Raw genomic sequence first — 14353 nt, 5'->3', positions numbered from 1 at the left:
AGCTTAGCTGTAAAGTACAATTGACTTAGGCATATCTAGATTTCTGCCTTATACCTTGCATAATTGCCAAATAAATGTGAATCAATTTTAACATTCACTCATGCAGATTCTTCTCTGGCATTTAAAAGTTGAACGTCCAGGCGTTCCACTATCTACGGCTACACAAGTTTACTATTTGGCAACCCGCTTTTCCCACTGTTCTACCTACCAGTGCCTAGGCCTACTTTCAGTAGTAAGAAATACTCTACCTTGGAATATGGTGAATAAAATGATTGGTCATCATTTTTCATACTATAACACGACCAAACCCAATGAGATATAACAGGTAGTTGTTCTCTCATCCTCGTCCACAATACCGGTGGTCATAAATACAGATTTATTCTTGATTCAATACGACCAGGGCTCGCAACTCCAGGTGTATTCTCTTTGCGAGCCCGTACGGTCTGTCTGTTTTGACGGAAGTCTATGCTGTAAATACAACACACGTGAATAACTACAATGTTAAATGTAATGTACACCACCAGCACGCTGTGCGTGTGTACAGTCAAGCCAGTATGCAGGATAACAACGCGAAGGCTTGCTATATTGACAAATCATGTTTTTCATTCACATTATTTCCTTACCTTCTGCAAGTATGAAGTGTCGCATGAATGTATGCGAATGTGACATAAATCGCCGATGTACAGAGTGGGTTATTGACAGTGTGCGCCTGTGAGGACAGACGTTAGGGATGATGGTGTCGTCTGGCGAGTAACAGCAGCAGTAGTACGAGAAGAGTTTGACCTTCGTCGTGTGGTTAAACTTAAAGAATGAATGGAACTACAGGAAGACCCTTCACCTTGATGATGACCCTCAGTATTTTATGAGGGAGTTACGTGAATTGCCAATCCAGACTGACGGTCGTAGCACGAAAACGGTGCTTGCACGTTATGGGATTAATTTCCCAATTTCTGTCGATTATCATGCGACTCAAGTACCATGGCATGAATACTAAATGTAATGATGCGGAACCATGAAATTTAACCATGTAAGACAGGTCGACAGATGAACGCGGAAATTTGCCAGGGGAGGGGGAAGGATCGGGGGATGTGAGAAGAAGGGAAGGTACTCGGGTAGGGAAAGGGAGGGTAGGGAAAGGGAGAGGAGGTAATTGAGAGGAAAGGGGATAGGCAGGGAAAAGCGGCAGGAACAGGGGAATGACCTGCAGGTCCGTAGTTTGCCACCACCATGCAAGTGTAAAAAACAAGCCTTTTACATGACATATTGTGTTCCTCCTTAAATTTTTGGAACTCCCAACTCAGAATTCTTGGCTACAGGCCTGTGCATCATCATAACAATGCACTGACATGTGGTTGTAGCTAGCGTGTCCCCGACTCAGGGTATAGTAAGGGCGGCACTCCTAGTAGGAAACCTCACCGAGAATGACATTTGCATGACTGGACTTGCCCCTCCCTCCCATCCCACTGGGCCCTCTCTTCGTCCGTATCAGATGATTCGAGCTATGCCGCAATAATTAGAACCGGAATAATATGGGAGACAATAGCTAATGAATTATGTACAAAGTGTAACAAATATTACAGCCCCACACAATCATGATACTGAGCTACATCATAGTCACAACTAGGCTACAGCTATACATATTATTCTACAGTACAGGCTAGATTTAAGTAAAACACTTTTGAGACATAAGAGGTTCCTCAATGCGATGTGCATCAAACCTACAACAAATCACTATATAGGTCACAGCTCAGGAGTCACACAAATCATTGTTAAAACATAAGACTTAAACGGCCTGAAATAACATGACAATGCCCAATGTTATATTTATATAGGCCTACTTAAAAGCTTTTTAATAGAATTCCTCCTTTACAACCTGGCCCCGGAGGCTCGTTCCGTCACTGTGAGTGTCCTGACACGGGTCGAATTCCAAATCGTTACCAGGTCCGTGACAGCCAGTGCATGGTTTATGTAAAATATGTAAATCAGATTTTTTTAAAGATACCCAAGACAGAGCATGGAGTGGGCACGAAAGCCAAATTAACAACTTGGTCCGCCACTCCGTCACTACATCCCACGTTGCATCGAATCTGGAACCATGTTGTGATTACGGTGTTACGTAATAATGTATGACTAAAATATTCGACCAGTGATGAAAAAAATCCTTACTCGGAGGTTTAATTGCTTGGTTAAGGCTTCCAATACCCACCATCATGGCCTTTTTTTTTATTATAACATACCGTACTAACTATTGGCCGAACCCATTATGTGTCCCCATTCTAGTAGAGTAACCCCTCCATCCTGCCTGGTTCCTCAAAGTAAAGATAATACTATTTTACTAAAATGAATCATTCTGATTTATTAGAAAACTATTACAAAATTTCTCATTGTTTCTTATTTTTACCCATTTATGTTGTGTTTTGTGGAAAATCTGGAATTCTTCAACCTTCACCATTATATAAACATCGTCACATTGCTCCCAAGTTCTCTATCCATTGATACCAATATCATGATCAGCTGCATATTGGGCTATGTAGACTCACTGCCAAATTAGTTGACTTATTGTCCCCTATTGGAGACAAAATTCGCACATTTACATGAAGATTCTTGAATGGCAAGAATGTAATCTTTATTAGATCAGAAGAATGAACTATCTTTCCCAAAGCTGATAAATATAAAGTGAATCTGTGAAAGGTTTGTTTTGTTAGGCCTGTCTGTCTGAAACAACACTGCATAGTAATACGCCTTCCTTTATATTGTTATAACAATCGGTAGGGTTTCAGGTATATTCGCCACACGAACTTCAGTTTTGTAGATGCTACAGTGGCCAAGATGGGACGTTGTAAATGTCAACTATTTAACTCTGAATGTTTCATTTTTCTCGAATATTTGACTGTTTCCTCACAATTTCGTCTTCTTTTTTGTTAATGCGACTTTTTTCATATTTAAATTTCGACTTGTCCCTCGAAAATCGACTTACTAGTCTCTACTGTTTATCTTCAGAGTTGGACTTAAACTTTTGACTTTACAACAACTACTAACTGCAAAGTTCTGCATTTTCCTGAAAATGTTGAATTTTTGTATCTCAAACTCTACACAATATTTCAAACATTATGAACCTTAGGGGGATGGGGAAGGTTGCCTGACAATTAAAAACCGCATGTACATTCTCCTGAATATTCAGGCGCAGATCAAGGGGTGTGTGGCTTAAAGCGCCCCCCCCCCCCCTTCGCTTGACTTGCACACAAATTACCTAAAGTACTATGTACTTATTAGCACATTCTTGCATTGAGACCTATTTACAGACCTAATTTATAGCCTGAATATGCAACATTTGACGTTCATTTTCTCTACTCCGCTCTCTAAATGGGAGCCCAAATCAGTGACAACACCTTCTCTTTTCTAGAATCCTGAAGCTGATAATTTGTTTGCTGTCCCGTGGGTGAAGATCACTTTTCAAGCACCCCCCACCCCACCACCACCCAAATCCTACACTAGTGATTTTTTATGAAAGGCCTTATACCCACCAGAAGCATTATCACGAGAGAGTAAGATCGGGGGAGTTATGTGCACCACAATTAAATCTCGCCAACTGAGCTATAGGGACCAGAGAACTACATCAAAACTCGAGTACATATCTCATCCCAAGTAATATGTGTCACTTGGTTGGTTACAGCTCATGCACAACGCCAACAGGCCAGTTGATAATATGGTGGTATACCCGCCCATTGGCTTATGCCCTGTCCGGCCCTACCAACAGCAACAACAGAAATGAAGAAAGAAAACTGTGCAACTTAACGGTCCAGTTTTGACGTAGAATATCTTACCGTAGTTATACGTACCGCGTTTGTGATACAACCGTCTTTAATGGTTGGATATAGGTTACAGAACGCCCATTATTTACCTTCATTAAAATGTAAAAAAAAAAAAATTACCACAGTTTTACGTCAAATACGGTGTAGTGTCAAAAGTAAATGACATATCAATACAGTGGGTGCATGTTATTAAACATTATGAAGGTTAAATCCTAATGAAGGGATTTCGCTGCTTAAGTGCATATGAGTCCTTCACGTTTTTGTTTTATTATTTATGTTTATGAATAGGCTATTGTATTTTATATGTATAGCACTGCCTTTTGTTTATAAATGCTGTTGTTTGTGCTTTATTAGGCCTATATATATAAAATGGCAGCGTTCGATATCATATCAAATTAGTATGTATGCATAATTGATTTAGTTAAACCTGATTTATGATCAAACTTTCTACGCTCAAATATACCATCCATCCTGATCACGCGAAGGATCTTAACGTGGATGTATTCACTCTGCCCTGGTATAGTGCACTGACACATTACATTCCACTGATCCACCCAGCTGCTTTAAGATTAACGATACACGTGTATAGGTTTCACAGTAGGCTGCCCTTGAGTATATCACACACAAATGAACGTATTATCTGAATATCTCACTCCAATTAACAAATAATAACCACTTCGTGTAAGATAACATTTACAATAATAACTTGTTATATTAAAGCAAAAAAATGGGTCAAGCCAGAACGTACATATATTTGATAACTTTATATATGTATAGAATCAGTGGTGTAACTATGGGCCGGTGCGGCCTCACACGGGTCCCATGCTGGTCAGGTGATTTCAATAACTACCCATCCGATGAGGCCGACCGCCAACCATATACTGGCCGAAGAAGCGGATAATATCGACATTAGACGTACATTCAGTACGCCAAACGGGCCTGGTGTAAGTTCTCTGGGCCCATTGCTCAGCAAAAAAATAGCATAAATACTGTCAGTCCTGTAAAGAACGTCAAATGGTGCCATATGCTGTTTGAACTGTTTAGGCCCCTAGGAATCATCAGATGGGCCTAAACAACCGGAAGTCGGCCACAGCGAAAACCGGGATATCGAATATTCTAAGAAAACAGAACACATGCAGGAACAGTAGGTTTAGCATGGCATAATTACAATCGCACTTAGTTGTTTGATTGCTCCAAGCTTACTGTATTTTCGGAATCAAACGCCTTGATATTTTAGTAATACTATTGGAGGACAGGCTTAAAATATCAGATGCTTTTATATTCATTTCTTATTCCAAAATTGCTGTTCAGTGCGAGCAGTTCTAAAAGTCATCTCCCGATACCCAACAGAATGGAAATTCAAACGAAATCCTGTTCACACTAAGGAAAGAATGCATGCCATATCCGGAGGTGCGAAATATCCAAAATGACTCACTCCAGCCCAAACCACGGTTGGGTATAGTGAATATGGACGCTCTCTTGTGGGCCCATTTCAATCAGTGCATCGGGACCCTGTTGCTGCTTTCACCGTGGACCAAGGAGGCGAAGTCATGCAAAAATCAATTCAAATTACTTCAATTACGTCATATAAATCAACATATCATAAGAATATTGGTTCCTATCTATTACTGTCTACCACTTTAAAAAGAACTCTTGCCGACAATGTTCACCTATTGTATGTTACCACCATGGTCTAGAATGTTATCAACTTGACATGAATGTGTCCAGGTCTTACATTTTGTGAAGTGTTTATTAGTGCCAAATACACGAAGGTAGTAAGGGCTGTGCTTTGGATAATATGATGTCATTACAAAACATCGTGTCTTTGGGGCGTGATAAAATGTTTCTAAATGTTTAACTGTGTTCTAATATGAAATGTTTATCTGTATCACTTAAAAGTAATCATATTGCAATAACTATGTATACATGACAGTCTAATCGTTCCAATAAAGTTACTCATACAACTTTATTGCATTTGTGAAAACAGTTGTTAACATTTCCTATAGTGATGGTCTTCGTTATGTTGAACATAATATAATGCAGGTTACTATGCCGCCGTGTTCATGTTACACCACAGTTACACAGATTTATACACATATGTTTCGCCGTGAGCAACGGTGTTATCAAAGCAGCCTACTCAAATCCACGATAGTTAAATTAATAGTCGTAGATTAACGTGAAGAAAATACAAACATATCTAAATGAATACAGTTATTAAGCCCCCTCCCAACTTTCGAACCTCAATCAATAATTCCACAGTAATTGTTAGCTTAATCATGCGATTGACCGTAATTAAAGTCTTAGATAGTTTAAATATGCCTCGCAATGCACCATTTGACGTCTACAAGTTTATTGTTCATGGGGGGGGAGGTTCCCCCACACCCCTACATGACAGTCTGTCGACTACACAGCCAATCAAAGGGGTAAGGCCTGTATATGGTGTTATGAAACTCAAATCAATATAATAATAATTAATTCAACTTAAATGCCCTGAACCATAAAATGGGGACGCCATCTTGCCTCACGTCACAACTGAGGCTGACTTCGCGCCTGTTCATGATATACAAGGAACTATATAGTTGTCTATCCCTCTACCAGACCGGACCCCACCCCCGGGGAACGTGCCTCTTTGACTGTGTTTGGCACAAGTTCCCTCCGTCGCCGAACATGCACCGATACACGCACGCGTATAGACAGCCACGGGAAAGTTTACATTTTAGCCAGACTGTCATGTAGGAGATTCGAACAGCAGTGATTCAACCACACAAAAACCGCAGCGGTAATTATCAAACATTTCCCGTATTTAGGAATCTCGTTACAAAACATACTTAAAGTGCATTCACCTGTTATAGTACTACTTCCTCGTAGGTCTCCGTTATGCTGATTCGTTTATAAAACTAGCGTGATATTTCGCATGAACGCTGTCAAAATATATCTTCGTGTCCATTTGTTTCATATATATAGCTGATAATTATCCACGGTTAAAGACAATATCGTATTTAGCCCCATTACTTGTAAACTAATAAAATCTAAGATTAGACTACATAGTTATTGCTTTGAAAGTGTTATAAACCTCGGCCTTATTTTGGCAAAATAACAAATTTTCTAGAGCTGCATGTTGTATGTGTTACCAAGCCATGTGATATTTCCAGATATACGTAAACTTGAACACACTCAACCTGCAGCTTGTGTCGTTGTTACATCTGTTTGAGCTCATGATTATTATAGCAAGCGATATTAGAAACATTCACAACACTAAACGCGTTCAATGTTAATGTTTTATAATTTAATTCGTAAACTTTTCAAGTTTATGCATAATTTCATCATTTTCTGGTGCAATTTTGGCAGTTTATGCTTTTCAAGGGGCACTTTATCTTGCCTTTAAGTATGTTATTAATAAATTATGACGAATTCAACACAAACTGCAGTTTCAGAATCTCGTGACCCTAATGCTTCAAACGAACATTTTCTGTTCATTTTTAAGCTACATGACTGGGAGGCGTTACGTTGCATACACAAGAAATATAATATGTTTGGTGACGTTTGGCGATGGAAAATTGCTAGATATGCTAAAATGGTCAAAAACGTTAACCAACATGGGAATACACTTTTAAGTGGTTTTTGACAGTCTTTTAAAATATTTGCTAGAAACTCATAATTTTAGGACAATAGCTGTTTACACAAGGTTTCATGGTGGCATCAAATTATGATTCCACATATAAAAATGTTTGTTTTTGCATCATTTTTCAGTCCCTTGAGAATATCGGCAAAGTCATTCAAAATATCGGTCGAAAAATGAAGACCGGATCCCAGAAACTCTTGAATGACATAATGACATTGTGCAGTTCATTCTGACCTATTGCAGTCGATTTTGCCTCCTTATAGTAGCGAATTGATATGTCGAGTAAAACCAGTTAATTAAAAGAAATTTAAAATATACGCACGTCATATAAATGTGAGCAGTTTAAAACCAGGAGTGTTTCAACTGTATGAATACACTTGTAACCATGCAGAATATATTTTATACAGTGTACATATGATGTATAGACACACTGGGAAATATACTTTGTGAAGAATTGGATAGAACAATGCGAATTAACGTTGTAACAATAATAAACGCAAACATCAATGTGAAATGATCATGTTTCGTAATATCGTACCGTATTTTTCCTTCTGAGCTTAATGATTACAGTAGTGCATGGGTATGTGATATATATTATAAGCATATCAAGTGTGACATGTTGTTTGTAGGTTTTAGTGGCTTTCACTTTTAGTAATCAGCATATGTTTGTTGGTCAATATAAGTCACTTGATTAATTATGTAACAGTACAGTTATACATTACAACTGACGTAGCATGAGAAAAGTCCCATTCTAATTTAGGCTATAATATTTCCATTGTTATTTCGTTTCCGTGTTCGAAAATAGCTACAAACCATTTGTAAGAAACAAACTGTGACGTAAATCTAATTACTCATCACAGTTAACGGAAAGGAAAGAGAAAAGATGCCTGACGAGGCTTAAAAGTATATGCATGAGTAATCAATAGTTTGTATTATTTATAAGACTGATGTATTTATAAATAGAAATAAATATACAATGTCGTAATGGGGGTCGTTCCTAACTTAACTGAAAATAGACTTAAATATCATGCGGTATGTCTTAAAGTGTATAGGCTACGTGTGATCAACATGGCGGTTCCGTGAGTCAACTATACGTTAAGGAAAGTCAAACCGTTAGATGATCAAGCTTGATCAGTTATATTTTACGACACTGCAGCATTTGTTAACAAAGCACTGCTAACGGTTATATGGTTGATGAGCTGTTACAAGTAAGTTCATTTCGTTTCATTTCATTAATTCATCACACTTGAGTGTATATACCTAAAATTAGGAAAAGGTGTAACTGTAGAGTAAAATAGAAAGTAACAATATAATAAGGGAACCCCATTGTTGCACTTTCATGAAAAAGGTGGTCAATACCACCTCACCTCACGACCTCCCCCCCTCCCCCATACCATAGAAAATCAAATAATGGTTACGCATGTTCAGACCACCCACTTTAACTGCCACCCTTCTAATTGTCTAATTTCGCACTCCTCAGTGTCTTGGAATAACTTGGAATAACCTTCAGCAAAGTAATTATTCCATTTATATTTTTCTACAATTTCTCTCAATTATTACCAATTTTCATTATAAAATGGGAAAGCGAATGGAGACACAAAAAATGTTTCTAGCTTCATGATATCCCATTCTATTATGCTGCCCCTCCTCCATCCCCCACTACAAGGTGGTCAAAATTTGCAACAACATAGGCCATCATATGTCAAACATATACATGGGTGTATTCTTCTATACAATAATGTGATTTGACTACACCTTACATAAAACTGTATTCCGTCCAACGGGGTTGCCTTTTTTTCTGAAGCAGCGGGCCAAATAAGCAGCCAAATCGGGTGCAAAACGCCAATTACGAATTTAGGTGTTTTTATATGACAATTGACCGTGTATATGGGTACGAATAGTGGAGTTGGGCGTCTCTGAGCTGAACATTAGGGAATGAAAGGGGTAAAAAGTCCAATTGTCATTTGGTGGGATTTAAAACGCCAAATTTGCCCCTGGCGTCCAGCAGAAATTACCTTTCGTGACTTTTCACGTTACACATAAAGCATCATACGACACAACGGTTTCTATATAGTCTTACCAATCAATGGTAATTACATGATACTATACTGGTAAAAACTGACAAGTAAAGGTTCCATTTATCGATATTGTGTTTGATATTTGTGAAAGTGTTTAATTCTATACACATAATTCAACAAGTATGGAATTATACATTCGTCTGCTCCATGGAGTAGGGAATATGACATGTCAATATATTTTCAAATAAAATTTATCGGTCCTAGAGAAAGCACGAAGACGTGTACCTGACTCGTAACCGGTATCGCTGTATCAAACTTGTTGCTAGCCCAGTATATGTACAGGGATTGGAAGATTCCATTGTGATGAAATGAACACAATTGATAAGTTATACGATATTGCTGTGGGTTTGCACTTTGTGTGTGTGTGTGTGCGTGATTGCAAGTGGAAGTGGGCGTCGGGTGGGGGATGGTGGGGAATATTTATGTGCGCTGTACTATAAGGAACAACAAAAGAAGAACATGGATGGAAGCGTTAAACCCTTATAAAGCATATACGGTATAATGTTTCCATTATAAAACACATGCCATACCTCACGGTCCCCTCTCTACCTGTCACAGACCCCACCCATATTCGTCCTTCTTCGAATCCTCCTAACATAATGCGGCCCACAACTTGATCTTTCAGTGTAGTATCATGCCAAGTAGTCTATTGATATGAAACCACAAAGCCGTATGCTAAACCGGTATGAATATTTGCCTCTCATTCAAGGACAGTCAATGTTTAGGGCCAATATTTGACCTACTTAAAGCCTGTCAACGTCTTTTCCTTTCTTTTCCTCGACTTCTTTTCTATTTTCATCATAAAAAAAATGTGTATGAAAATATCTGGAGTAAAGTGATGCCGCGCGAATCGCACTAGTCACGTGTCAGAATAATTCTATAGTTTCTTCAGAGGTTCTGGTTTTTGTTATGACGTATCATTCGCCAACTGTAAACTTTGGTAAAAGATCTTTTGGTATACCACCCCCACCCCTCCCTGGGAAATTGAACGGAAAGTAAATGGCGTGATCCATGCTGCGCCGTTCCCCCCCCCCCCCCACTTAGCCACCTTCATTTAGAAGAAACTGCTGCACCTATTGTTTAATCTGCCCACGGTGACTTGTTCTGATTGTAGTGCATTTTTTTTTTTGAATTTTGAAATTTAGTGCATGCAAGCAAGCTACAAGTTACAATGGTTTAATTACAATGTGGAATGCACTACAATTTTTTACATAGTCGTCACGAATAAAATTTTGAACAGATCAGTAGTCCAAATTTACAGAGAACAATTTTACTCGTCTAAAAATAGCATAAGCACGAGAAAGGAAATAGAATTGAAATAAAAGTTCGAATAAAATTGCAAGTCACTCGAAAAAGGCCACCACGCATAGAAGTAAATACAAACACATATGCTAAAATAATCATAAAATAATATCTCTATGACATTTTGGAATCGATGAAGCGAGTTCCAAGGTAAGAACTTATATTTATTTATACAAGCCGAACTTCGCCGATCCTTTTTTCTCTTTTTTCTGTATCGATTTATTTAAGATATTTAGATTTTTCTTCGCTAAGTTAAACTTTTCTACAGTTGAATGATGAATATGTATGAAGTTTCTGAAAGCTTAGTTTTGACATTAACATAAACCATCATTATTAAATATTCAATTATATGAGATTTATGTTCATTGAAACGTAACACAAAAGTTTCGATACTATCTGCACAGTTCGTGTATGTGGTGATACATGTTTGATGTATAAACTTCAAACTTTCTTTAAAGATTGTAATTTTGTCTGCACGTGTTTATGTCATCACATGTTTATGTATCAGGAAAAAAAACAAAGAATACTTTGAAACTGAAAATAAAACTTAAAAAGAAAGTCATTTTTTTAAGAAATATTCACATCGGTTTCTCTTTCTTTCTTAGTCCTCGTTTTAATTGGTGGCACATCTTTATGAATTGAGAGACCGTTTACGGTGACAAATAGCTTTGAAATATTATGATGTATTTTATTGAAATCAAGAAAGTCTCAGTTTTTTTACATTGGATTGATATAAGATTTTAATGTTGAATTTAAGACGTCCCCCTGAATATCGGTCTCTACAGAATAACTGCATCTGTCTACCGAATAAACTATTAAATTGAAAGTTAGACATGTGTTAATATTCTAAATGTAAGCTTTAAAGCAGAAACAAGATTGCGGTGAAGAAATATAACTTATGAAAGATTATGACCTAATATTTTGGATCAAACAACTTCGCCTCTTGCATATTGACCCTTAAGTAGATCTTGATAGGATCAAACCTCATGCTCTCCAACATTTTTATATTTCAATATAAGTCAGATTGATTACTCGAATAGGCTGACGTTTTTTAACACTTATATTGAAGATTTAGACTATAAATTCAAGAATGATAATTTGACGTCGAATATGTTACTTACACAATATACCTATACTGAAATAACATAAGATTATCACAAACCGTAATTTTTTTTTTATTTTTACCAATAGTTTGTCAAGTCTCCCGCCGGTTTTTTAATTTACGCCGGTATTTATTTTGAAGAGATTTTGTACAGCACTCAAATTGCTATTTAATCTGTCATTGTAAATAACGTTTTAGTTGTATTACTTCGTTTTGTTGGAATATAATTTCACTAAATTTATTTATTAGTTCTGGCCTTTTAAGTCCGACAAGCTGACACTTGTCAGTTACGTATTAATTTTCACAGTTCTTTCTTTTCCATTTTTTTATACGAATATAACCGCCCCCCCCCCCCTCGCCACCACCCCCACCACCTCCAAACTGACAAGGGATACAGACAGAAAATGACAAATGTACTTTGTAAGCACATCTGGCTCTGCATGTTTTATCAAATGTGTTGATTTTTGCTTTGCTTTTTTATTAAACAAATATATATATATAGTCTGTTGATTTTTCTGACAATGCTTATAGTTGTATGCTAATATAATCAGCTATGTAATAGTCTAACGATGATTCTGCAATATATAGTTAACGCCTCGTCTGAGAATAAAGAAGTCTGTTTGGAAGTAAAACTTGTTACTAAGTCAGGTATTAACCAAATTTTGACAGAATTGAAGATGTTATAATAAGTAAAATTTAGTAAAGCTTTGTAAAGAAAAGTTTAAATCTCACATTCACAGTTTTACATGAAAACGATGCATTATCGCATTGGTGAGGATATCATGGGAATGTCTCATGTAAACAAACCACAATTTACATAACGGATAATAAACCATGAAATGTTAACGGTTGGTCATGGTTGAATTGTAGTCTTCAGTGGTCTTACGGGGAGCAGTGATTAGCTCACATAACATAAACATAATTGTATAGAGTATACATTGGTCGTTACATTCAGTCGTGGTGAGAAACTACGGTACTGGTTTACTGCATTCATACTTATTCGAAAGATACATGAACTCTCGCAGCACGAACACCGACGACTAACATGTTTAAACAGTCACAATATACTAAAGTCTTTAAACGTATCATAATGAAATGATGTCGATAAACCTTCATTAGAACATGACAAATTATCTTAAATAATAAAAAAAAAACTTTCTTTCAATGTTGAAGATTGGTCATGCGGATCGCCTGTTGTGCTAATTATTTAATAATAAGGTGTATCGTTGGCAATACTCTGGCAGTCCGTTCTGTTGATTTATTTCATTCGAACTAAAAGCAGAAGCGTGAAATCGAAGACAATGGACTGATTAACAAAGTTTCTAACAGAAAGTCTGATAATTTAACCTTTTGTTTTATGTAGGTGCCTCATACACCCAGACGTGCTAATGAAAATAGAAATGAATTTCAAGTGTGTGTGTGTGGAATGTACGTGCTTATCAAACACAACACATATGGTTGCCTAAACCTGTATTCGTTTCAGCATGTTACACTGAAAATTGAATACTAAGATACTTACGGGTAATGTTCAGCGGGCCATTGAGTGTGAACTTGGCCGCTCATGTCGGCACCACGTAAAGGTTGATCCGGGTAGAAATAACCGGCTGGTGCGTATGGATGCAAGCCTATTGCTCCACCACCTCCCCCAGTAATGTCTCCGTGAAGTTGATCCATGGCTAAAACATCCAAGTATATATCAAATTAACATGTCCACGCTTGTCTATATTCCTCTTTTTAACAGATATCTGTTTTGCCTCTCTTGAAAGATATTTGCATGGTTAATTGCACTAGCATAGAAGGTTCTTCGTAGGTGCAAGATTCAGGCTGACATGTAGTAGAGGTTATACCTCATCCCACGACGATTTGCCATCTGTTGGACTGTTCCATTTTTTCTTGTCTTATCTTTTTTTTTAAATCGTCTCCTCGTAGACTATCTTTCCGGAGAGAACGACCCCTGTTGCCATTAAAACAATATTTTGAAACAATATCCGACTTTATGAATTAATATTCAATAATGAATATTTCATGTTCTTTATTTCGCGGTGACGGGCCACAGTTGTGTAAGTAGCTATAGGGTGTCTAAGACCGTGCCTGCTACGAGCTGAAGACTGCCGGGGGCTGAGGAGTTGGGTAGGAGGTCTGTCAACAAGATAAAAAAATTAAATAAGAAGTGTCAGCACAACAATTTGAATATTTAGTAGTGACGTATTATTGCATATTTATGATCAGATCTTCAGCGCTTTCCTACTGGTTCTGGTCTGAGATCAAACTTTAATGCAAATCAAAAATTCAGTTTATTTGTATACGTTATACATAAAAATGAAGGGAAATAGACATGGATTTTCGCAACAATATACCAGAGGGGGGCCAGCACACTTCAGATAATCGACAACCGGTTAGCCGTCCAAGTAATATACCGGTTAACCGGTTTACAAAT

At 37.4% G+C, this 14353-nt stretch overlaps 1 protein-coding gene and 1 long non-coding RNA gene across 8 annotated transcripts in view; one reads left to right on the top strand and one right to left on the bottom strand.

Moving 5' to 3' along the window:
* LOC139970471 (neuronal PAS domain-containing protein 3-like) overlaps nucleotides 1-14353 on the bottom strand; it is a 113449-nt gene that overhangs the window by 68099 nt on the left and 30997 nt on the right. For 5 of the 7 annotated variants that reach the window (XM_071976219.1, XM_071976214.1, XM_071976218.1 and 2 more), the window contains one exon: nucleotides 13436-14055. In XM_071976219.1, the coding sequence (XP_071832320.1) occupies nucleotides 13436-13590 (155 nt within the window). In that variant the 5' untranslated portion in view covers nucleotides 13591-14055. Of the gene's footprint in view, nucleotides 1-248; nucleotides 524-623; nucleotides 827-13435; nucleotides 14056-14353 lie in introns of those variants that run through there. The other 2 variants (XM_071976221.1, XM_071976220.1) reach the window with 2 other exon arrangements.
* The window catches only part of LOC139970481 (uncharacterized), a 58951-nt gene continuing 46073 nt past the window's right edge, over nucleotides 1476-14353 (top strand). The window contains exon 1 of the long non-coding RNA XR_011794159.1: nucleotides 1476-8642. This is a non-coding gene — a long non-coding RNA (uncharacterized lncRNA). The remainder of the gene's footprint in view (nucleotides 8643-14353) is intronic.

This window comes from Apostichopus japonicus, chromosome 8, assembly GCF_037975245.1.
Source record: "Apostichopus japonicus isolate 1M-3 chromosome 8, ASM3797524v1, whole genome shotgun sequence".
NCBI classification, from domain to species: domain Eukaryota; kingdom Metazoa; phylum Echinodermata; class Holothuroidea; order Aspidochirotida; family Stichopodidae; genus Apostichopus; species Apostichopus japonicus.
Note: the sequence above shows the minus strand (reverse complement) of the source record. Positions and strands in the feature narration are given on the sequence as shown.